The sequence below is a fragment of the Nipponia nippon genome, unplaced genomic scaffold, assembly GCF_047370975.1.
Source record: "Nipponia nippon isolate SJK-2023a ecotype South Korea unplaced genomic scaffold, ASM4737097v1 scaffold_5, whole genome shotgun sequence".
Taxonomy (NCBI): Eukaryota; Metazoa; Chordata; class Aves; order Pelecaniformes; family Threskiornithidae; genus Nipponia; species Nipponia nippon.
Window position 1 is genome coordinate 28,354,237 of NW_028262369.1, and position 24,581 is coordinate 28,378,817.

Below are 24,581 nucleotides of genomic sequence, written 5' to 3' on the forward strand. Positions count from 1 at the left end.
GACTGCAGCAGAAGCAATACTTAAAACAAAGCAAATTAAAGGGGCATTTAATTTTTTATTCATATTTAAACTAAGCACTACCATTCCTGCTTGAATTTGCATTCAAAGTAATCCTGCACCAGAGGAAGGAAGAAAGTAAAAAACATCTGAAAATCTGAAGACAGAAAGAAAGGTGTGTTCCATATTCTTGCTTTGCTTCTCTTGTGCCTCCTGATGTGTGATAGATGAGCATTTTCTGGGCAACCACATTTTTATATCTTTTACGCTACCGTCTATCACTTACTAGTCTACTACGCTTTAACACTTCTAGCACCAATAGCCTTGTTTAAATATGCACTTCTGCTATTCCCCATTATTGTTTGCCACTACAATAAGAGACTGTCACAATTAACAAAATATTCAGCTGCAGTTTAAAAAGTAAAGTTGCCACAAGGAGCCTGACATTGCAAGTGGATATTGCTCCAGCAGATACATAATAGGCTGTGGCTAAAGGTGGGGCTGGAGATGAAGAGAAGAATAATCTCATTATTTTCATAAATTCTGCTCAGTGCATAAACCCTAGGATATGGTGAACTCCCCTGAACTGATTATTCTGCCATATAACCATCTGATTTTGTAAAAATACCAATATCACTTAACACAAAATCACTGCTTAGGGTAAATTCATTCTACCTACTGTTCTCATAGGGACATTTGCTGGAAAATTCTAAGAAATGATTTGCAGAAGCTATCAGCTGTGGGAGTTCACTATTATACCTCTGTCAACTTCATTCAATATAATTTACATTTTTTTTTTTTTACACTGCCTCACAGGATTCCTTGCAATTTTTTGCACGTACAATTTCACAGCAGGGAGGGGGAAGGAGGGGAAAAAAAAGAAAGATAACCTTCTTTTGCAGAAAAGAAAGAACAGATGCTTAAAACCAGATTTCTAGAAATCACTGTAAGCCTGAGCCAGAAATGTAATTAACACCTATTTATAAAGAATAATTAAAGTTGTGACTGCCACAAAGAACAGCAGAGATAATCGAGATAGCCCCTGTTTTTTTTTTTTTTGATTTTTTTTTTTTTTTTACACTGTTTGCAGTATTCCCACATGATTGCCACCTGCTCCCCCACTCAGCTTCCCCTATGCTCGTTTCCCCGGCAACCTTTCATTGGCTTTTCCTCCCAGCTATCGCTTTCAGTTCGGCTGCTCAGTCTAATCTTATTTGTTTTACACCCATCAAAACAAGCAGCTAGACAAAGACAATCCTGTAAGAATGGGAAAAGACCGTCGCTTTGTTTCCCCGGTTATAATAAATATCCGCGGCAAAAGTCTGCAAAACGTTAAATTAAGGGAAAAGGAGGGGGGGGACACCCACACCCCCACGCCCCCCAGCATCCCGTGGGGCTGGCAGGAGGGATGGGTATTGTGCGGGTTTGGTCCCAGCCCCCACCCCGGGTCGCCCCGTTCGGCACAGCCCAAAGTCCCCGGCAGTTGTATTTGATCATGCCATTTTGCACAATCTGTAAGGAAAGCACAAAAGAGGGGACGAGACGAGCACGTCCGGGCTCCTCTGCCAGGAGAATATCGTCTAAAAATAGAAATACTATTTTTCACATAAATGGCTTTGACTTCTCCCGGCATTTAAAAAAGCACAAAACAACACGGCTCCCCCCCCCCCAGCCCCCACCCCGACACAAAAAAACACACCCTTCCATCCACCCGTCCATCCATCCATCTTCTACAGCACCGGCTCCATAGGAAACGCAATACCTGAATTTTAGAGGCGATTATTAGGTTTGTATTTAAGGCTGGTGTAATACAAACGGAGATTAAAAGGCATCATCGGCTGCCTGATCCGCCAGGCACACGCGGTACAATGACACCGTGACTGTCAGCAGAGACCATCCTCGCTCGACTGAAATGCAACGTTCAATGGAAACGCCGTCAAGTGCCATCACAGTTAGATACATTAAATAGATATATAGATATATATACACACACACAGGCAGACATATCCCACAAAAAAATAAACAAGGCTCTCTAATTTTATTTTATGACTCACAATCCGCCACCCCAAACAAAAGAAATTTGCGAGGCACACGAGAAGCGAGACAAAACCCCACGAGCAGGCTCTCCCCTGTTCACTTACCATTTTCAAGCCATTCCACTCCATCTGTGATCACAAAGATGGACCCTTACAGCCCCTCACAGAGTCAAAAGCAAAAAGAGCGTTATGTAAAAGCTGACATTCCTTCTTACAGCGCTGCTGCCCAACGATGCAACAAAATCGACATATACTAGGCGCTGCAACACATACAAGCCTCCTCCTCTTTTTATGAGGTCATGACAGGAAACTCTTTGAAATACAATATGCAGCATTTACTGAACCTCATATAAATCACCCTCTTTTAAAATTACCATACCTATTGCGCAGTCCACCAAAAGAAAATTACCAATCTCGAGGCTTTTTTTCACCCCCCCCACCCCCCCCCCCAGGATTTTGCTCTGCATTTGTATCTCCAAAATGTCAATGTGGAAATTACCCCCCCCCCCCCTTAAAAAAAGCCTCCTCTTCCTTTTGCATTTCAGTTAGCCACATACCAGCCTTGCATTAGAAACGAGCTTTTTTCTTTATTCTGAGAGAAATTGCAATTACCTTAAAATGACAAAGTACATCCTTTATTAAAGGATACGCACACATTAAATATGAAAGAGAGCGAGAGAGAGGGGGAGAGAGAAAGGGAGGGGGGGAAAAGGGGAGAGATTATGTACAAACAAATCAGTAGCAGAAAACTAAATTCATGTGAAAACACAGACTGAGAATGATGCAGATTCGGGGAAAATCTGTATGTTAGCTCTATATCTACCTCTATATAAACCCGCTACAATCATATTTTAAATCTACTAATACCTACCATAACCATTCTTAATGGCAAATATTGGGTCTTGAAAGGCTTCAACTCTTCTACAGATTTGCTAAGGTTTCAGGGAATTATTTTTATTATTATTTTTTAAAGATCCACAAAGCACAGTGCTAGACGTTTGTGCAGCGAGAATAATAATAATAATAATAATAATAAATAATAATAATAAATATTATATATTTTTCCTTTTTTTTTTTAAAAAATCGGGTACCGCTGTCCCCGTGCGGCAGCCCCCGGCGGCGGGCGGAGCGGCGCGGAGCCCTGCTGGAACTGGCTGGCGGCGTCTCCCCTTTACATCCATTTATGGGGCCATCTGTCAGCGGCGGGCGGGCGCTGATTGGCCGCCGCCGCGCGGGGAGGCGTTGCGACATCAGGTGCTATTGAAATTAGCCGCTGCCAGATTGACAATGTTAATGATTTGGTGACCTCTACAACAACAGAGACCAGATTTCTGAACTGCTGCTTGTATCTAGTAATTAAGGCCCGGTTGAAGAAACAACACGCATCCCTGTATTTTTTATTACTTTTTTTTTTTTACCTCTTCCCACCCCACTGTCGCAGGAGCCCTCGGCCGCAGCGATGTCATACCTCGGCCATGCTTCAGTGCCTACATCTTCTTACCTCCTGCACACCCGGCTCCCAGGTCCGGCGTATTTTAACTACCTTATCTTTTTCGACAGTTGCTTTCCGGAGAAATGCATATTTAATGATCTGCCTCTAGGCTTAAAGGCACAACAAAAGCACTTCGACGTGCATTTAAAGCTGCATTTATTTTCAGGTACTATTGATTTTAATCATCAACCCATCTCTCCTTCCTTCAGCCCTGTGATGTTTTTTTTTTTTAAATACATATTTTTAGAAGTGAATCTGATATTGCTGCCACTTGACGCTGTCTAAGGCGCAGCAGACACCTATTTATCAGAGCGCTCCCCCTGAACAACAGTAGTATTTCAGAATTATTTCACCACCTCACTTCATTATTCTTCAGCTCTACAGGAAATAAAATAACGGCGAACTTTGGGCATTTGAAAGAAATTTTTTCTTCCCCAGCCTTAGAGAGGAACGTGCTTAACTTAACAATGCACACTCATTAATCCTCTGCTCACTGCCACTGACAAACTAACAAAACTTCACTTCCAAATAGCAATATTTTACCCTCTCCCAGCTACAGCAAGTTTATTAAAAATTCTCACAAGTTAGGAAGCATTCATTTCTTTCTCTTAGTTGGAGTTATTTTCCTAAAGCATGTTTTGGCCAAAGTAACAAGGCATGGCATCCTGTAATTGCAACTAACCTTGAATTTACGTTCGTCTCAACTAAAGCAACCCAGTATCACACTATTAACATACGTAGGAATCATTTAATTTTACCATTCACACATTCATTTCAACAGCCAAATGTTTTTTTTAGAAATTCAGTATCATTGCAAGCATTTTTAAACATAAGAGCTAAGAACGGAGAAAGCTAGGATGGGCCATGTTATAAGCTTACTTAGCTCTTTCCTGGAGAAAAACCTGGCTACGAACCACCAAAACCATTTTTGAAAATGTATAATGAGATAGTCATTGTTCTAGAAGTTTTATTCTTTTTTTAAATTACTAATATGCCCTTCAAACTGCTAAGCTCTGAACTGACATTCTGTACATTTTAAATTTCTTTAAACCATAGTCTCCGCATGTGTTTGAGCGTAGCTAAACACACCAATAAGACATGAAATATAGTAAGCTTATAAAATCTAGCTACAAACAGATAAGCAAGGAGAAAAAAAAAAAATCACATTTAAGACATCATACAATGTATTTGTGGAATGAGCACTGAATTCAATTAGAATATCAGCAATGTAAAAGGCTGCAGAGGATTTCTCTCAGCCATGCATCTTTTTGAGCACATTTGTAGCTTGGTAAAAACTAGTAAGATTAAACTAGCTCAATAAGATAGATTTCCTAACTCAAATATTTGAGTGACCTATTAGACTGAACACACAGGCATCAAAATGCTACAGAGCTAGTATATTACCATACATTCTCGTGTAAATATACATCAAATATTAAAGTTACATTTGTAATGCAAATTTTTACTTAAGGTCTCTTCAGGGGTTAATAACACCAAAGAAGGCATCCAGAAATTATTTTTAAGTCTTTTCAACTTCAGTCTACTTCGTTACTATAAATTCGTTATGCATATCAAAAGGTTCAGCCATTTTTCTGAAACAATAATTGCACGCTGCTCCTCTAAAAAATTAGCTATCTTGTCTGTCTGTAAATCCAGGTACCCTGCACACTGACCACTTTCCCAAAAAGCACCCCACACATGCAGTCTTTCCGAGGAACGCTAAAACAAACGCTCAAACATCCTCAGAGGCCTCTCTCTTGTAAAGACAAAGGCAGAATCCTATTGTTGAAAAAGTCAACCTTATTCTCGTGTTTCCAATAGTACCATTATCTTTCAGGGTAAGGGACTGACCACCGCATCACAGTTGTGACATTTGTAAAAGCATCAGATTCTCAATACAGTCTCTCCAGCATCAGCCAGCAAGCCCCTGAGCAAAGCATATTTTTAATGCAATCTTCCATCCCCACAAAAAAGAAACTTGTCTTAAACAGCTAATCCAATATCAAAATGAAATCACAGGGTTGTTTCCCAGCCCCCCCTCCCTCTCCTTACCATAAATGAGCAGTTTCTTGACTCATTAATGACAGTTTCCCTTAAAAGAAGTGATCTCATATCACTGAGCCCCTCTCCACCACGCATACATCCCAAAGGTTGCGGGTATCTTAGCATCAGTAGCCGCTAGCAAGCTCTCTCATACAGAGCCCAGATGGACTATACCAGAAGCCAATTCAGCGTTAATAACTACCTACTCTGTGCAGTTTAGAAGCCTTACGTGGCATAATGTCCTAGGCAACAGCAGCCGATTGAAACCGCAAATAAAAGACAACCCAATTCTCCAAAAGCATCAAAAGGAAAAAAATAATAAATTGAAGAATGATTTTTTAAAAAATCTCTTACTTTCATAAGATTAAACTGAATCCTTCACAAACATATGAAAAAGGAGAAAAAACAGATGCTGCCCAGAAAAAGTGACAAAATATTACCTCATTATTTAACAAAGCAGCATTAAGCGTCCTGCTGATTTCAAACATCTTGCCACAGATTTTGGTTAAGAGAAACAGAAAGAATCCTTTGCAAGCCCTCTGTCTGCAAAGGGTTCTTCAATTTTCTTGCGCACAACAGAATAGTCAATATGTTATTTCCCTAGAGTTCGCACATTAAAACATCTAGTCAGTGAGCTGAATTTTCCCCTTATCACACTGTAGACTCCTGTTATATGTACTGCTCTTTGCAAGATTAGCCTGCCCCAAACATGGCTGTTGTTTAAACTATTCTTTAAAGTAACAGTTCACTCCATAACCACCAGGTGGGCAGTGTACACAGATTCAAGTAACCATCTTAAAGATTTTTCTTGGAATAGCTGCTGGTTGTGATATACAGCATAAATCCCCCCTACATTTATCAAGCAGGAGGGAAAAAAAATATTTTGGACTGTTTTACCCCCTTTCCTCCCCATAAGCAAGCCCACACACAAAAACCCTAAAATCACTTAACTTTTACAGTTGGTTTTTTTTTTTTAGAGGGACTTTAAAATTTATACAGGAGCATTTCATTCAGCAAAAATTAACTAGATGATAAAATCCAATCAGTTCTGAGAACAAAGTGTAATTAAAAGGGAAAGCATGCCCATAGAAATGGTCTGTACTGCAGAAGAAACAAAATTAGCTTTAAGTTCACCACGACAGCATTCGTTCATGGAAACACAAAATTCAGCATGTAAGTAATTCACATGTGGGTAGAGTGTTAGAAAATATGAACTATACATTCACGCAAATTTGAAGACAACTTGATAAGATACTGCTGTGACGTATTTTGGCTTAAATTCATTTATAAAACCACTGCTGCACGCATCAGAGCACAAGACTGAAATACACGGAAAGAATCCAGTTTTCAACGGCACCCAAGTCTCCCAAGTTATCAAACTGTCCCTGTTGCTACATGTCTGCAAACTATTTAAGTCTGTGTCCCCCGTTCCCCCCCTGCCCCCCTTTATTTGAGGTTGAATACCTCAATGAATACTTCCATTACTATAAAAGATATGAATTCACTCAATGCTCTACAGCAACACCCAGAGGTTTGAAGGAGATTGGGATCTTTGTGTTAGGTGCTGTACAAACACATTTGAAAAAGTCATTTCATATCAAAGGATTTACAAACAACATTTACAAGACTGAAGCACAAAACAGAGGTGCAAGTACGAACAATAAACAACGAACATCACAAAATGTCTTTACCAGCTGGGATGAATCGCTGGAGAATAAAGGCATCTCCGACAACTACCTGTGCAAAGGCAGAACCCAAAAGATTACTTGCTGAGGTTAAAGAATAAATGCATTATATGGACAAGGGCATAGTCAGATTTATCACCTACAAAGTACCATAGCCTAAGTCTTTCATTTATAGCAATCCTTGCTGAGTAAGTATATACAGAGTAGTGATTTTCTTTGTTGGCCTTTAACTAATATTAAAGTGATACGGTAATGACTTAACCTTCTTGAATATGTATTGAGTTTCAAGTCATCCCTTTTTATATGAGGAGAAAGGTTATTTGCATCGATTTCTGTTTGCATGAAATAAGCTTATTTTCTCATTCACCATATGCCTTGAACACTAATTAAAAGTGTCACTTTCTTCTAATGTAAAAACATAATCATTTAGTAAATAAGTATTCTTGGCTTTTTGGTCTTTGTGATAATCTATTTAAGGACTTTTTATTTCCAGGTAACTTTAGTGCTTTGATTACCACACATTCCTCTGATTTAAAGAGGAGTGTTTTATAAATATACTTTTTTTTTCCCCCCAAATAAAAAGAAAAAAAAAATCTAGAAGTGCATCTTTAAGGACCCACACTCCTCTTACCCTGAGGCAAATCCATCCAATCAATATGAAACCATTCACATGCCACCATCTGCCAAGCTGTAGAGCAATGTGGCTGGAACAGACCTCTTATAAAGCAGCAGTGGTCTCATTTTCAGCCTATTAGGGAAGCACCAGAGCTCTCATGTGCAAGGACACAAAACTCCAACTCAGACCCTCTCACACCAGTTTCTCCATGCACTGCTGCAGAACTCCTGTAATTTTTGCTGCTTGAGTTTTCATGCTAATCATCAAAGCAAGAGGGAGGAGAAAATGATCAGTAACAGCCCTATTTCACTGCAGCATAAAGAACTCGGTTTAATTCTATCCTAATATGATTACAGCAAGCCATTTAAACACTGCTGCCTACAAACTACAACCTGGCATTTTCCATCACCTCATTTTCCACTCTTCCAGAGGACTAAACATTTACACCTAGAACTGTGTTAGTCTTTTCCAAGACATTTCTATCAAAGTTAATATTTAATTCCGATCAAAGAGTATTTTGTTGTTTGACAGATGGGAGGGTGCAGGTGGATGAGGAACAAAGGAGATGCATGCGAGAGCAAGAGATGGATTTGAACCACAAAATGATTTAATAGAAGACAATGGGCTGGGAGAGGACATTACACAATGCAAGCACTAGGGCTTGCCCTATGCAGTAATTCAAGAACTTCTGCGGTAACAGTGTAGTTCCAAGATATCACATCAACACTATCTTTCACAACACTGAGCTCACACATGCCTTTTCATCAGCAGATCTCATAATAATTTAAAATATCGTCCACCACCTATACCACTGGCAAATTCATTGCATGACTAACTAAAAAGAGCAATAGAAGAAAAAGGGAACACGAAGAGGTGCAAACCCCTTACAAATGTACACGGAGAGAAGAAATGAACTATTTTAAAACCATCCATGAGATGACAAGAAAATGAGAAAAGCCAAACATGCAATTCAGTGATGCTGAAAGTCAAACTCAGGTGGAAAAGCTAGGGCCAAATTGTTCATGGCACCTAACCCAAAGTCAGACTTCAGGGAAGAGAACAGAAACAAAAAAAAAAAAATCAGTCCAATTAAGCAGACTGCCCTTCTCTGTATGTGTGTGCAGGAGATGGGATGGACCGGGGATAGAGGGAAAATGATGGCTAAACAGGTTATTTACCTATACAGTAAGTTTTTTTCCATTGTTATTTGAAGATCTTATAAACAAGTCTGTATATACAAATAACAGTTTGTTTAGCTACTGAATAGTTTAAAAACAACCAGCAAAATAAAACACCCTACCAACTGCCCTGTGGAAATCAAGCTGGAGTGGGTGATCGAGACTGTAACATTGCATAACACTGGAAATGTTCTTCAGGTAACTGCTCTTTAAGGTTAGTGGATTCACATATTTGAGGAACAGAAGAGTCAAATTTTTAAGGTTTCACTACAAAACAAACACAGTCATGATAATCGAGCACTACACACAAAAAAGAAAAGGCTGAAATGCCACACAATTTTTGAGGAAATAGTAGGTGAAGAAGATGACTGATACAACTTGGAGCTTTTATTAGTTTCTTTTATTTGATGACTCTCTCAGGAACCTGTCCCTGCCTCCTCTTCTGTCCCTGCTGTGGACCCCACCGACAAGCTGTACAAGCTCTGCTGCTGATGCAATGTACTGTCTGGTGCACTAAGATTCCTCCCGATGCTGGAGAGATTAAATATGCCACAAATCTACCTGGAAAAATTACCACCTTTTTGATCTGTGCCCAGAAAGAATTAAAAAAAACCCCAAGAATAGTTAGAGATCTAGCTCCTTAAAGAGGTCTGGAATGAAAAGACACTAGATGCAAAACCAGACAAAAACTCCTCCTATATACTTACAACCCTAAATGGGGAATTTAGATACATGAAGCTTAGGCAAGTAGTCACAGTTCCCACATAAATCACACTTCAGCTGCTTTTGCACAAATATGCTATTTAATGTTGCTTGCCCACTTTCTTTTTCATGCCTTATGAGATGTGTAATTTGGATGCTGCATAGCTGCTCTAAGTATCACACACCAATTTTCCAAAGATGTGTGTATTTGCAAATCCCACTGTGGATACTTATGTTTGAACGCTGGGAGACTGCAACAAAACTCTCCAGGGCACACCAGAGCACAGAGGTAACAAAATGAACAGATGTAAATAGCTCCGATGGCAAGAGAAATCTTAGTGATAGGAACCACATCCTCATTTTCAAAACTGAGAGCTGGGCATCCACACAGATTTAGGCATGCATGTATGTCAGTGAATAACCTCAAAGGTTTCCTGTGGATGTCAGGGTACAGGCCAACGAGGGAGGTGGGCCAGCCCCTTGCTACAATGCAAGAAGAGTTTGGAGAAGATGATTCAGCATCTTCCCAGTGCATCCGAAGGCCAGTGATGTCCTTGGCACCTTGGCTCCATGCTCCTCTCCCAGCTCCTAACTAATGCTTTGCAAAACATGGCATCCACTCGGTCAACTGCCTGGCCAATTTTCAATACATTTTAAAGGACCCACAGTCAGTGCTGCAAAACTGAAAGGCAAAAGGCAGCATATGTGCTAGGTAAACATGTTAATACAGCAATGAGAGATACCAGCAATTCTTTTCCCCCTTCCCCGTTCTTTTACTTTTGGCTCAGGAATATACATTTCAAAGCTTTCAGTCCCCTGATTTTTTCTTCCTTTTAGAGGTATTAAAACTTGTATTCAACATCAGACATCCTAAATTCTACAGCTTGCTTTCCTATCACTACAAGCAGGATTCAACCCTACCTACAGAGTTAAAACATTTCTACATTGCTGTCAATTTTGTATAATACAGTTAGCAAAGTTTCAACTAGGCACAAATGAAGACGTTTTCAAAGATTTATGACTGCATTTTTAGAATGTATTTACTTGTAAATAATGAAAGGACCTAGATACTGAAGAAGTCTAGACTTACCAGGGAGATTTACATGAGTTCAGCCATTTTTAATGTGCCTATGTATGAGCACAAAAACCCTCATAAAAAAATGTGAACAGGGTCTTTCAACCAGCATTGCCTAAATTTAGAAAAGTTGATGGATTTGCTTTAAGCCTATCTGTAATACAGTGTGCTATACACCTTGCACTCAGGCCAAATAATATCAATAACGAACAAAGATAAAAACCTGAAAGGGGGATTAATGTGCTGATGTTTCCAAGCTTTGAGACAGCAACCAGAAAAAGATCTGGGGAAGAGTGTGAGGTGGCTGGATGAGAAAAGAGGTACAGCAGAAATCAAAGGAGACCGACAAGCAGCATGTAGAAGGGTTATGTCTCCTGCAACTTGCAATTACACAGGAAGGATGCAGAACCAGGGAAGACACAAAAGAGAATAAAGACAATGAGAAGTGTCAAGAGCTATTAATTGTCCCAATTACTTCTCGTTAGAACAGCTGGCACTTACACAGAGTATTTTAGTAACAGTAGGCAGAATGTAAATAAGTTTTACAATTTCATACATAAAAAATCTCACAATCACATTTGGGTAAACCCTATCATGCAACCTATCCCCAAACTCAGGGTGCTTAAAAGGAGAAAAGAAAGTTTAAAATGGCTTAACTAAATAAATCAATGCTCAATGCTCATGCTTCAAAGCTTACACTTGTATTTGGAAGTCTCAGGACTTGTGGGAAGCTTCCTGTGCACATCTATTTTATTCTACTCCTTAAGAAATAAGGGTACCCCAAAACTCAGGGATAAACAGCTCCCTCACAAACATGACTCACACAACTCTCTAGTGTATCATTTGGATTACAGAAATGACAATTTTATAACAATAAGGAGACCAAAGAAAGTAAAATACAGAGAGTGTAAATGGCAGAAAAAACAGAGCAGATGGAATATTTAAGGACCAATGCTAACTCTGAACCCTCCATACTGACACACAAGGAGGAAGGGGCTAAACAAAAGCAACTAAAAAAAATCATCTGTGGCTCCTCTTCTTGCTCTCTACCTGCTTGTTCACAGAGCTAGTCTCTTGGGATCCGGACAACTCTGGTCAGGAAGCCCTAAGGTTCTCCTTCCCAATTCTCAGATTTCCATGTGCACTTATGGTTTTCTTTAAATGCCTCTTTGCAAAATGTCAGACATATCCTAGCAGATGATTTTTAGTTTCCTTTAAAAGTAGGGCAGATGAAGATCAATGGGTATTTTTAGCACTTTTTCTAAAAAGAAACCCATTCAAAATATCTTAGTAGCTATAAAAAAAATCATTTGAAGGCTAAAATTCCTAATAAATGACTTTGGTTACAATTACTAAGCAATACATATTCGGCGCTTGGGTTTCAAGGGATCTGTACAGCTGAGCTGGAGAAGCTGGCAGGTTAGCACCCAAGAGTGAGTTTACTTCTGCTCTGAACTGCCTCTTCCACAGCCACAGCGACGTTTTCTTCACTACTTCAGACTCACTTTTAACTCATAGACAGATAAACAAGAGGCAAAGTAGTAGCCAGGCTGCTTTTGTTTTTTCCAGTCTGTGGACAAAAACTGTACATTATAGGATGAGCTCTACCAGTCCTGGGGTAGCATGGATGAATTCACCTCACCTAAGGTTACACATCTGCAGGGGAGCTAGTCTTGTAACTGCCTTGTACAGGCAGTTATAGGAAATGGTCACTTCCAAGGCACAATTCATCTGTCCTGCTCTAGAAATCTCTTTCAGAGCAAGATAAATCACACTTTTGACTTCACTGTCTAGGCATTAAGCAGATCTCCAGTGACCACCAAGGGAGCCTAGCTCAGGTAGAAAGTCCATCTTTGGTCAGACCAATTCCACCATGGGTTGACCAGGTGACCAAGGCAGATGGTCTCCAGTTGATGCTCACCTAGATGCAAGTTTACCTGAACTTCAGCCACCCAGGGGGCTCCTACCACCACAGTGCAATCTTCAGTATAACTCAGCATAGCTGTTCTTAAGTATGAGTATTCAAGGAAGGCAAGCTTCAGACAGTCCGGGGAACCAGATCACAGACCGAGACACAATGCCAACACTAAATGCACCTGTAACCGCTACATAAAGCAAATCTTGCAAGACTACATTGGTCTGTACATGGGAAACGCCTAACATCACTGGAAGCACATAAGCCACATATGCATCTTATCTAAAGAAAAAACCCACCAAGGTTTATTTCATGAACTCTAAGCTAGATGCTCTCTTTAATAACAAAAGCTTTGATTCTGGATCAGAACTCCAAACAGCAGAAGCCTCAAGAAAAAAAAAAGTACATCCAATTTATGACTGTTGGGAAAAGCAACAATCACATCAAAACAGCTACTCTGAAAACCTATCCAGCTACAGGCCATCACCCTGCAGTTTAAGAGTATTTCACTCCATTGCTTGAACACATTTATATTCTTCCAGGCAGTTTTCCTGATGTTTTATAAGGATTCCCCAATGCAACAACAAACGATCTTTCTTTTAATAGTATCACTGGATGCGTTGTAACCTGCATCTAGGGACATCCTGCTCTGCTCAGATAAAACTTAATTGTTCTTCTGACATCGAACAATGAAGGAACTTTAAACTCACCTAATAAATGAAACAGGCCTCTATTTTTAACATTTTCCATAGCCCCAATGCCTACAGGAACATGTATCAAGAAAAAAAAAAATCACTTAAATGTTTCAAAAAAGCATGGATAACCAACATACACCTGGTGAGCAAAGAACATATTTACTTTTTTAAATGGTGTCAAATAAGATTAGATTTTATTCTGCTGTGGTAGAGGTCTTACTTTTGTGGGTAAAGGAAAACCAGAGAACAGTGATGCTGTGGAATATTTTACAAAGAAAATTGCAACTGCTGGCAACAATTGGCAAAATCCCTACAGCATGTCTGTACTGTCTCTTTCCCCAGATTATTTCCTTCAGTTTCTATTGTCTGGATGATCTTTTCCTTTCTGTCAAAATATCAGGCAGTATAGGTGCACACGACAAAATGATGCGGTTTGGTAGTGAAAATTTCAGCTCATGACCTTTTAGGTTAATGGCACTATTTAAAGTTAAGGTTCAATGAAACTATTAACTGATTACTCCCACTGACCTCACTGGTAACTGGAAGATGATCAACACTGAGAAGGAGGCCAATTATTTAGGTGATATCATCTGTTCAGGAAGCCCCCCTCTTCAGCCAGTTTGGAGACTATGCCAGGCTGGTGGATGATGACATGGCTTTATTATTCCTGCCTTCGTCACTTCTCAGCTGCCATATGCGAGGGCATGAAGACTTCAATGCTTAGGAAATTCCTACTAGCACACAACACTTCTCAGCAACCCAGATTACTTTACACACAGGAAACATTCTTTTGTTCTTTCCACTGGCATCAGTCAGGACTTAAGTTGAAGACTTCAGCCTTCATCATCAAGAGCGTCCACATACATGGCCTGTGCCCACAACACCACAGAATATGAGAACTTCCATGATAATGACTGCAGCTCTGCACATGTTGCTGACAGATGCGAAATTTCCTCAGGTAATGAACTCCCAGAATCTCATCACTTGCTGTTCCGTGTGGAAAGCAGAGCCAACCTTTCCTTCTGTATCATAAGATCATAACAGTAATTTATAGAAAAAAAATCTGTCGAAACTAGACACTATTGCACATTTCATAAGCTTTTAAGTAATGAATGAAGGAAAAAAAAAAACATCTCACATGCAGTCACATCAGCTATGCAAACCAAAATAAGACCAGATACTAAAAATGAATGTTGGGAAAAAAACAACGTGTAAGTGTACACAGTAACACCTTGCTCCAAATGCTTCCATAAGACCCTGACAGAAATAATTTTAAAAACACTGCAATCAAGCTTAATGAAGGCTTTACTTTCTTCCACTATTTAAGAAAGCAGCCAAAAACTTCATTTTCTACACAAGAGACTGCTTGTAAGGTTCAGATTAAGAGGGACAGGCCAGATGCTCTGGTGTACCCAATTTGGTCATCAGCACTTTCCTATCCTGTCCACAAGCTCAGCATAACCATTCTGTTAAAGCACGACTGCTGAGCATCAGAGCTGACAGGTTAACAGAAAGGAGAAAAAAGCACATCAGCCAGTGACAGTCCCATACCACAAGAGGATCTCAAATGCATTGTTCAACACTAGATAAGCAACATAACCTGGCAAAATTTCAAACAGGTTTCCAGTAGAATGATCTGCAGAGAGCAGCATGAGGTTCACGGAGTCAAGCAAGGAGGAAGACCTGGGGCCACGCCACTGCCAGGTGTGCTCCTGGGTCCTGAGTGCCCTGATCAGTCTCACATGCAGCCTCTACCACCACCCCTGGCCCAGGTGCTCCATTTAAGCTCAGCACTGGGCATAGAGGGGAAAAAAACCCAGCCTTTCACTTTGTAAGGAGACCACTTTACCCTTGAGAAAGTGAATAGAAAAAACAGACAATAGCTGCATACCTCCAGCTGTAATCTCCAGTAACACATCCCTCTGAGTATAGGGTTGGGATTTTTGACAATCAAACATTTGTAGGGTAATACCAGTTAGATGCACTGACATGCACACAGATCCAAAATGTGTCTGTACTACATGCAGCATGCTAGTATTAAGGATGATTTCTTTTAACTATGTGGTTCCATAAAGGGTAGTTAGTTCTGGGTGTTAATAACCCTGATTCAGAACTCTGTTCAGCAATGTACTCTCATTAGCTAGACCATCTGTGTAAAGGGAACAACCTACGCTGTCACAGCACACAGAGCCTGGGGCTGACCTTAATATCTTCCCCCACATACCAGCAGAGGACAAGAGGAGAGAAGTCTGGCATCAGTTGCTTTCCTTTCTGCTACCAGAGGAAGATATCTGGGCTGGAAAGCAAGTTTCTCACCCCTCCAGTCACATTGCCAGCTGTGGAAAACATGGAGTGGCAATTTCTCTTCCTCCTAAGGTCCCAGTGGTGGAGTGGGAAATTTGGCTGTCCTGTTAAGATATCACAGGACACTGATTTACTGAGAAGAGAGGCTTCACAAATCATGTGAAAGAATAAAGCCTCCTGACACTATTCACAGCCAGTGTAGATTACTTGATGAACTGGAAAGTGCCTAGCATGACACGGAATTGCATTGCAAATATACAGTATTTGTTGCTTTTGATCTTCTTGCTCCTTCCTCTGTACCACACATCTGCTAAGACAAGTCGCCATACACTCCCTGGTGGACATTCCTGCAGGTTCTTCCTACCTACACATAGGTCCTACTCAGGACTCTGAGATCCCTTAGCTGACTACTACTGCAGGAGCAACCTACACAGCAGATTTATGCAGGTCACAGGGACTACAAGACAGTAAGGATACACCCCAGCACTGAGTGAAACATGCAGTCATGTCCAAGACATCTTTCTGCAAGTTCAGGTTTACTCCTCTTTCTGGGCATGCCATTCTTTCAGAATCTGCTTTTCTGGTCAACAAATACCACACTCCCTTCTGAGAATTGAAAAAAGCAAAACAAGCCACCCAAACTAATCTGCTCAATGTGCTGCTAACTTCAGGAAATGCCATTTTTTCCTTCTCCACCAATCTCTTTCCATCTTTGGTTCCTTGACCACTTTCATCTATTGTATTTATTAATTTCATCCGGCTGCCACCATGGCAAAGTACAGATGCAGAGAGCAGTCCTGGTTCTGCCATGAGCTCTCTGCTTACGTGACAGCCTCAGAAGAGCTCCAGTGAGCCAAATACAAACCACAGCATGGAGCACTGAGCAAGAAGAAACTCACAAGGAGAGGGATTTGAATGACTCTGCCAAGACATAATTAAAGGTGATGTTTTCCTTAAAGCAGTTACATTCAGCAATGAGTACATTAACAGAAAGGCTAGTATTGCAAACACCAACAGACAACAGGCCACCTCGATTCAACCAGTAAGTAAATTGCCTGGATTATGAGATGCTACCTAGGATGTCAATAAGTGTATACAAAGTGCTTTACCTCTTCTCATCATACATCTCTCATCCCACATATCAAAGCTGCTAGCAGGAACCTTGTCCTGTGGAAACAATGCCTCTCAGGTTTTAGCATTCAGTTTTGCTGCTGTGCAACTCCTATCTAAGGGATAAGCTCAAATTAAGGCTTCTCTTGGGTGTTTGATTTTGCAAAGCTTGCAGTAGTTCAGCATCTTTGAAACTTCCACCTTTCTGTCATTCATTCAAGACTTGCCAGCAGGTTAGAAAGCTATTAAACTGGGAATACATGACCAACAGACAAGCAGGATAAGGTAAGGACTTTTCTTAGAAAACTACAAACAAAAAAGCTATTTGAAAAACACAGCTACTTGAATGAGGAGCACCGATTAAAAGCTGTTGGCAAGTGGGACTTGCAAACAAGACTATCAGACCAGCTTTGTATCACATCAGCTTTATATCAAAACTTCTGTAAATGAAACTTGCTAATCTCGGATCTAGAAACAGTAATAACCTCTCTAGCAAAGCCATGGGTGCTTAATACAGCTCTACAGCACAACCTGAACTGGAGCAGCCAAACCTTGTTTGCATATCCCCTTAAGCAGCATAGTAGCCACCCATCTGCAAACCCACAGGAAATTGCATGCAGCGAGCCACTGGGTAACTCGTATCCCTTAAACTGAAGTAGATTAGCTGGGGTATTATTACTCCCATAAATTGGCACGCATGAGGAGGTGAGGTAAATATCCTGTAACCTACAGCTAGGTCTACAGCACAGGGTGGGCTTTAGGATCCTGTACCTGGTAGGAGAATCCTTCCAGGAAGATGAAGTTTTGAAATTTTAGTGGGCAATGCAAACAGGAGATGGGCAAGTTTTCTTTGCCCCAAGGGTGCCAGACCTCCTTCTTTTGACCTAGAAGCTCCTCCAATAAAACTATTTCTATTAAACACTAACCTTTTTTATATACCTTAGAGAATCTGGGGTTCTGCATAAGCAATGAGCAACAGCTTATTCAAAGGTAGTGTCACACAGGTTACTGCAACTAAAGAAATTGGCAGTGATGTCAAAATGCATGAATTGGGGTATAAAAGCACTTACTAAAAGAAATTTGGAATTATGAAAAGTAAACACAAAAGGACATATAGTGAACATGCTCGTTGGGAAAGTCAGGAAATCCACTGTTTATGTATTACCCATAAGAAAGCATCAGCGCAAAGATATTTATTTTATAGCAAGCCAGTGTGCCTAACTGAAACAGACCTAAAAAACAAGGGCAGACAAACTTGAACAACAACAAGATGCAAAGACTTTAGCTATACATTGCATGGAAGTATGGAGGACAACGGTTCAAATAAAGTCAACTGTGTCGGAAATAGTGCATGAAATCCCAGAAGTGACAAAACTACTAGTCGGTGAAGAAAATGAAAGGAGCCAAGTGGAAGAAATCAATCAAGAAGAAAACGTAAGCTTTTTTTACAAAGGCAGGCAAGGGGCCAGATAACATAGATGGACACACATGCAAAAAAACCCACAGAAAAGCATAGCTTTATCTAAAAGTACAGCAAGTGATAAATTTGATAAACTAGGAGGCAGGGACAGATTTGCTCCAAACTAAGGAATGACAGCAAGCAGTGAGGGGTGCAAACAATTTTTCTTGCACTGGAAAGAAAAAGCAACTTCTAATGCAAATGGATGAGCTGATTAACAAAGCTTGCAGAGACTGTTGTGAAAGACGGGTGAATAGAGAGAACCCGAGGGAGACACTAAGAGCATGTAAACCAAATCAGGGAGCAGCTGACTGCATTCAGAAGGAAGAGGCTATAGGAGCACTTAGAAACACGAAAACAAGAATAAGACCTAGGCTGTATGAAGCACCAGTAAACATACTGAAGTGGATGGCAATAGGAGGCATCTGTTCAATGTATTCTTAAACTGGAGAAGTATCAGCAGTTCTACAAATAATACCATTTATTATTATTACTTTATAATCCAGGGAAGCACCAGAACTCCAATTTTTGCTGAAGTCACATAAAACCCCATAAAAACTACACTTCGTTTTTCAGTACTAAAACCCAACTGTTGAAAGGTGGGAAAAATCCTTAATTTATGGAAATCCCAAACCCAATCTCCCATGCATTAACTTTAAATCATTACGGAAACAAAGGCTGCATATTTTCTCTATTGTGAGGATACAGAATTACGTTACTTTATTTTTAAAAATAGTTTACTATGTCAATGAAATTGCAGATGCTTCTGTGCACTTCAGGGACTTCAAACACTGCATCAATTATCTGAATAAGTAATGAAAAGACATTGTGAATAAAATGGTTCACCAAGCCTGGTTCACAAGTCAATTGCTTTTTGAATCCAGTAATATACTGTAATATTTGACATGTTATTTCTTTTTGCAAGAGGTTAAGAGTTTTCTGGGCTTCTATGCTATACTTGCTGCAAACAGTAGGGAGAAAAACAGACTGACAAAATATAAAAGGCTTCAAGTACAACACACATTTAGATCCTCCACTATAACCCTCTTTCCACACCAAAAACCCCACTGAAACCAGAACTCTGAAGTCCCACTGAAGGGGAAGCATGAAAATCTCACCAGCAGTTGAGGCTAGTGATAAGCAACTTAATGCTTTAAAATTCAGTCTTTGACAAACTGGACTAGGTCACAGTAGACCACAAAATGTCTGTTTGTTGAGCTATCTTTTCCAAAAAGCCTCTCTTACTGGCACCTGGAAACAGAGCAAGCATAAGGCTGATTATCATTTCCGTAACCCCCAAGGAAAACTATCATGCAAGATGTTTGAGTAAGAGCAATGCTGTTCGAAGGCAGCATTCATAAACAGAACAAAGACTAAACAAAAGGCTAAACAAGTACATCATAATTAACAACTACAACCAAACTTTTAATTAAGATATGTAAGAAAAATCAAGGAGAGCTAATTAAAAAAAGCACCAGCGTATATACTTTCTTAGAAAAATCTGAATTGGTACTGTGAAGTAAACAGGCTAATTGGAAGTGATCACAATTATTTTGTCACTATTACCAAGTTCAGTCATGATTTTTCAGCTTGCTCTTTAATCCTACACCTTGTTTGCACTCCTTTGTTGTTTGAATGCAGGATTCTTCCACCCAAATTCTTCAAAAACTGAGCAAAAGTGAAGAAAATACCACAGAGATTTAACTTTGTATGACAGGCATATGTTGCCATTACTTTTGAGACATTCTTTTGTGCCTAGGACAGTATTATTCTTGCAGGGCCAGAATTATAATTATTATACACTCCCCCCATTCATCCTGAACAAATCCACAGTTACTACAAATGGATCTCAATACATTGCTACATCAATAATGCTATACTTCGCATGTTTTTCTTTTATCCAGGCAGCTAGACCAGTATAAAAATATGATGCAATTTCACACAGATTTTACTGTTAGGTATGAACTTTCCTTAAGGCCAAAAAGCAGTTACAGATAATAGGAATCTAACTGGCAATATTAAGGTTTTACTTCTTTCCTCTTATATACTACCCTTCCATGAAAATACATCCATTCTCTTTACTTTTGCCATTATTCAAAACTGTTACCAGGCTGATTTGAACAGTAACAGTTAGTTAATACTGATAGAAACAAGCAAAGAAAAATGCTGACACAATCTAGAGTTATTTAAGAACTTATTTGCTACACATCTATTTGTAGAAAATTAATAAAAAGTTGCTGACTCCCAGCTGTAATAACCCCAGGTATACCTAGGCAAAATAAAAATAGGTAAAAAAGGAATTCCCACACACAATCCCGGAATGCAAACAGCAAAGTGATTTGCAGTTAACAACTGCCTCTCCCCAACACAGTGGGCATGAAACCCAACACCTTATTGAGACACACATCAACTATTTCTGCTTAAAATCTTAGCAGGAACTGTCTTTCAGAAAGTTATTTCTGCAGCTATGTGGAACTAGATTTCTACTTTTTAAAATATGCTCTTACATTTAATAGAAATTGACAGGCTTTTAAAAAAATTCTCTTCTGGTGTATCACTACACATTAGCCCAACCTAACCCTTAAGCTACCCAGGAAGGGCTCACTGCCTGCAGCAATGTTTTTCCCATGTCCATTTTTGAAGTTAGAGGCTGCAGGGACACCACCGGATTGCTGTCCTGCCTGTGGCTTTCAGACTATTATGGCTATAAGCTGTCACCTTTTTTTCCTTGTGAAACCAGGGTATCCTGAGTCTGTAAGGCAGTCTTGCCTTAACTAATGCCATAGCACACATCTTAAAAGTCATTCATTTTAAACTTTAAATTTGAGCCATTTCTTTCTCTGTACTGAGACAAATATATAACAAGTCCTCCCTATAAATGGCTAAAAAAGTTAACTGTGTTTCAACCCACCTTTAAAATTTAGACAAAAACATACATGTCTGCGCCATGTATCTCACTAGCAATACTGAACTGGAATGGTGCAGGAACCTCCTTCTCCACAGACCATTCCCAGGCTTCTCTACTGCCAAAGCTAGACATGCACTTTAACTCTAGATTTCTCTGTTAAATAGGTGGAGTAAAGTAAAAGGCTTATTTCTGTGCAAAGGCTTCTTCCTCTGCATAGCAATAAGCCCCACATTGTAATTGATTTTTTTTTAAATGTCATTTAAATTATTTTGGTATGATTTATCTTTCCTTACTTTTTCCTAAAACATCTCAGAATATTAACAACGAAATAAATGTAATAATACTCTAACATCTTCAAACATTACCTAATTTAAAAATCTAATTTACTTTTCATCATTTAGGCTTCCTTACTATTTTGTATGTCACTCAGTGTGGATAGTAAAATTAGACTATCAATTTCAATTTTGCTTTAAATATGTTGCAGGTTCTGCTTCTCAACCACTAGAAGAGCATTCCTGTTTAAGGTTTCCAATATTCTTCCAGAGCTTTTAAATAAAAAAATGGGAACGGCTTTAATTTTATTAAAAAAAATTCTCAACCGCTCTCTCTGGCCCTTTTTACAAGAAAAGGCCAAGTGTTGGCACAAAAGTAAACCTCCAATGTATCTGTTAAATAGTATTATGTGGCCTTGTACTAATACAAAGAGACAATAGAAGCCTTAAATGGTGCTGAGGGTGCCATTGTGTACAATGACCTTCCAAGGAAGGCAGTGGGAGACCTGCTTAAGAACTGATACACAAATTGAACAAGTAATTGTATTTCATGGGTTTGCATAGTAAGGTTTTGGTAGCGGGGGTGGGGTGGAGGTGGATACCTATAGGGGTGGCTTCTGTAAGATGCTCCCCTATGTCCAATAGAGTCAATGCCAGCTGGCTCCAAGACAGACCCACCACTGGCCAAGGCCGAGCTAACCAGCAATACTGGTAGCACCTCTGGGATAACATATTTAAGAAGGGGAAAAACTTGCTGCACAGTAGCAATTGCAGCCAGAGAGGAGCGAGAATATGAGAGGAACAACCCTGCAGACACCAAGGTCAGTGAAGAAGGAGGGGGAGGAGGTGCTCCAGGCACCAGAGCAGAGATTCCCCTGCAGCCCCTGGTGAAGACCACGGCGAAGCAGGCTGTCCCCCTGCAGCCCATGGAGGTTAATGGTGGAGCAGATATCCACCTGCAGCCTGGGGAGGACCCCACACTGGAGCAGGTCAATGCCCAAGGAGGCTGTGACCCCATGGGAAGCCCACACTGGAGCAGGCTCCTGGCAGGACCTGTGGAGAGAGGAGCCCAGGCTGGAGCAGGTTTGCTGGCAGGACTTGTGACCCCACAGGGGACCCACGCTGGAGGACTGCAGTCCGGGGAAGGGACCCACGTTGGAGCAGTTCGTGAAGAACCGCAGCCCATGGGAAGGGCTCATGTTGGAGAAGTTAATGGAGGACTGTCTCCCATGGGAAGGACCCCATGCTAGAGCAGGGAAAGAGTGTGTGACAAACTGACCACAACTTCCATTCCCCGTCCCCCTGTGGATGGGGAGGTAGAGAAATCAGGGGTAAAGTTAAGCCTGAGAAGAAGAGAGGTGTTTTAAGATTTAATTTCTCATTATCCTACTGTGATTTTATTGGTAATAAATTAACTTTCCCCAAGTCAAGTCTCTTTTGCCTGTAACAGTAATTGGTGAGTGATCTCCCTGTCCTTATCTTGACCCATGAGCCTTCTGCTGTATTCGCTCTCCCCTGTCCAGCTCAGGAATGGGAGTGATAGTACAGCTTTGGTGGGCACCTGGCATCCAGCTAGGGTCAACCCACCACAGTAATGCAATATGATTTATCCCACTTTTGCTTTGGTGAAATTTAAAAGCTAGTTTATCACTGTAGGCAGCCCTACTTCTAAGTCTCCACAGTCAATATGAGTCTATACCTCTTATTCAACATGTGCCATCACACTTAAAAAGTAGTCAAAGAAAATATTTAGAGAAATATATCTATTAACACACATGTTCATTGACAGCTCTTACTTTAGCAATATCATTTTTTCAGTTATATGGAATATCAAGCAAACAGAAGTTTCAAATATATCAAAGTTACCCTTTTAATAGCTCAGAATACTTACTCTTATCAGTCCACTGCAGGAAAAAATGCTATCGGCACAAAACTGTGCTAACTTCCATAGTAAGTATCATGCAATTAAAACTATACTGTCATGGGTAAAAATTTTAATTAAAAACACCTTAATTGTGCTAATCACAGTAAAGTAGATCGAGCCTGAAATTCCTAAATTCGCCACCACGTATATACGTACTGAAATAAAGAGAAACCATTTGCACAGTCATGACACCAGTGACTTTAACCTTTTCTTTCTGGTTCTTACACATTTGATGCAATCAAGCCTCTAAACCTACTCAGTCATTACGGGTCGTTAGCTGGAAAGGCAGCGTCAGGCCGCCAGCTGCCCGCGGCGCTCCTGCCTGCACCCCGCGCTGCTGCCTGCAGGCAGCGGCTGCGGAGCCCCGAGCACGCCCTTGCAAAGCCACAGCAGCCAAAGGGAGGCCACCGACCCCGGAGCAAACCGCTGTGGGGACTGGGAGCACAAAAAAACTCCGGCGAACATCCTTCCCTTCCAAAAATGCTAGTTTAGGAAACACCATGCAAAATGACCGCTTTTTAAAAAAGCCATTTATTTAGAAGCGGAAGAAACGCACCTGGGGCGGAGCGGGGCAGGCGGCCTGGCCGCCCCCGAGCCCAGCCGGGCAGCACCACCCACCCGGGCCGGACCGAAGCGTGGCCTCGGTCCCGGCAGCCACGACGCGCCGCCGTCGCGCCCGGCCCCCGAGGACGGCGCCACTCGACGCCCCCAGAGCGCGTTCGCCCCTCCGGAACGGGTGAGCGGGGCGGGGGCCGAGCTGGGGGCTCCCCCGCCCCGCGGCCACCCTTCCCTCCGCGCCCCGGGCGCCCATACAGAAGGGAAGGGGGGGGGGACAAAAGGCACCGGCGTCCCCTCCCCGCCGCGATCCCGGATAAACGTTTCCCCCCTCGTCGCCGCAGCTGCCGGTGCAGCGGGGACCTCGCTCCCCCGTGCCCCCCCAGGTAGCGCTCTGCGGACCGAAGCGGGGGAGGGGGGCGGGGGGGGGGGGAGAGAGGGGGGCGTTTCCTCACCGCGCCTTGGACGCGCATCTTCTGCCGCGGAGGAAGCACGAGAAGCGCGCGGCCGGGCAGCGCGCGACGGCAGCACGTGGCGGTGGCGCCCACGGGGTCTCCCGCGCAGCCGGGCGGGGCGGGGCGCAGCGCAGCACTACGGAGCGGCGTGCGGTGGCGC

At 41.3% G+C, this 24,581-nt stretch overlaps 1 protein-coding gene across 6 annotated transcripts in view; it reads right to left on the reverse strand.

Moving 5' to 3' along the window:
* Positions 1-24,474, reverse strand: part of ELAVL4 (ELAV like RNA binding protein 4) — an 84,657-nt gene extending 60,183 nt beyond the window's left edge. Inside the window, exon 1 of one of the 6 annotated variants that reach the window (XM_087733069.1) lies at positions 24,422-24,474. In XM_087733069.1, the coding sequence (XP_087589195.1) occupies positions 24,422-24,439 (18 nt within the window). In that variant the 5' untranslated portion in view covers positions 24,440-24,474. Of the gene's footprint in view, positions 1-1,759; positions 1,896-2,138; positions 2,390-2,904; positions 3,143-5,577; positions 5,702-6,008; positions 6,029-24,421 lie in introns of those variants that run through there. The other 5 variants (XM_087733068.1, XM_009461275.2, XM_087733070.1 and 2 more) reach the window with 5 other exon arrangements.
* Positions 24,475-24,581: the final 107 nt, after the last annotated feature.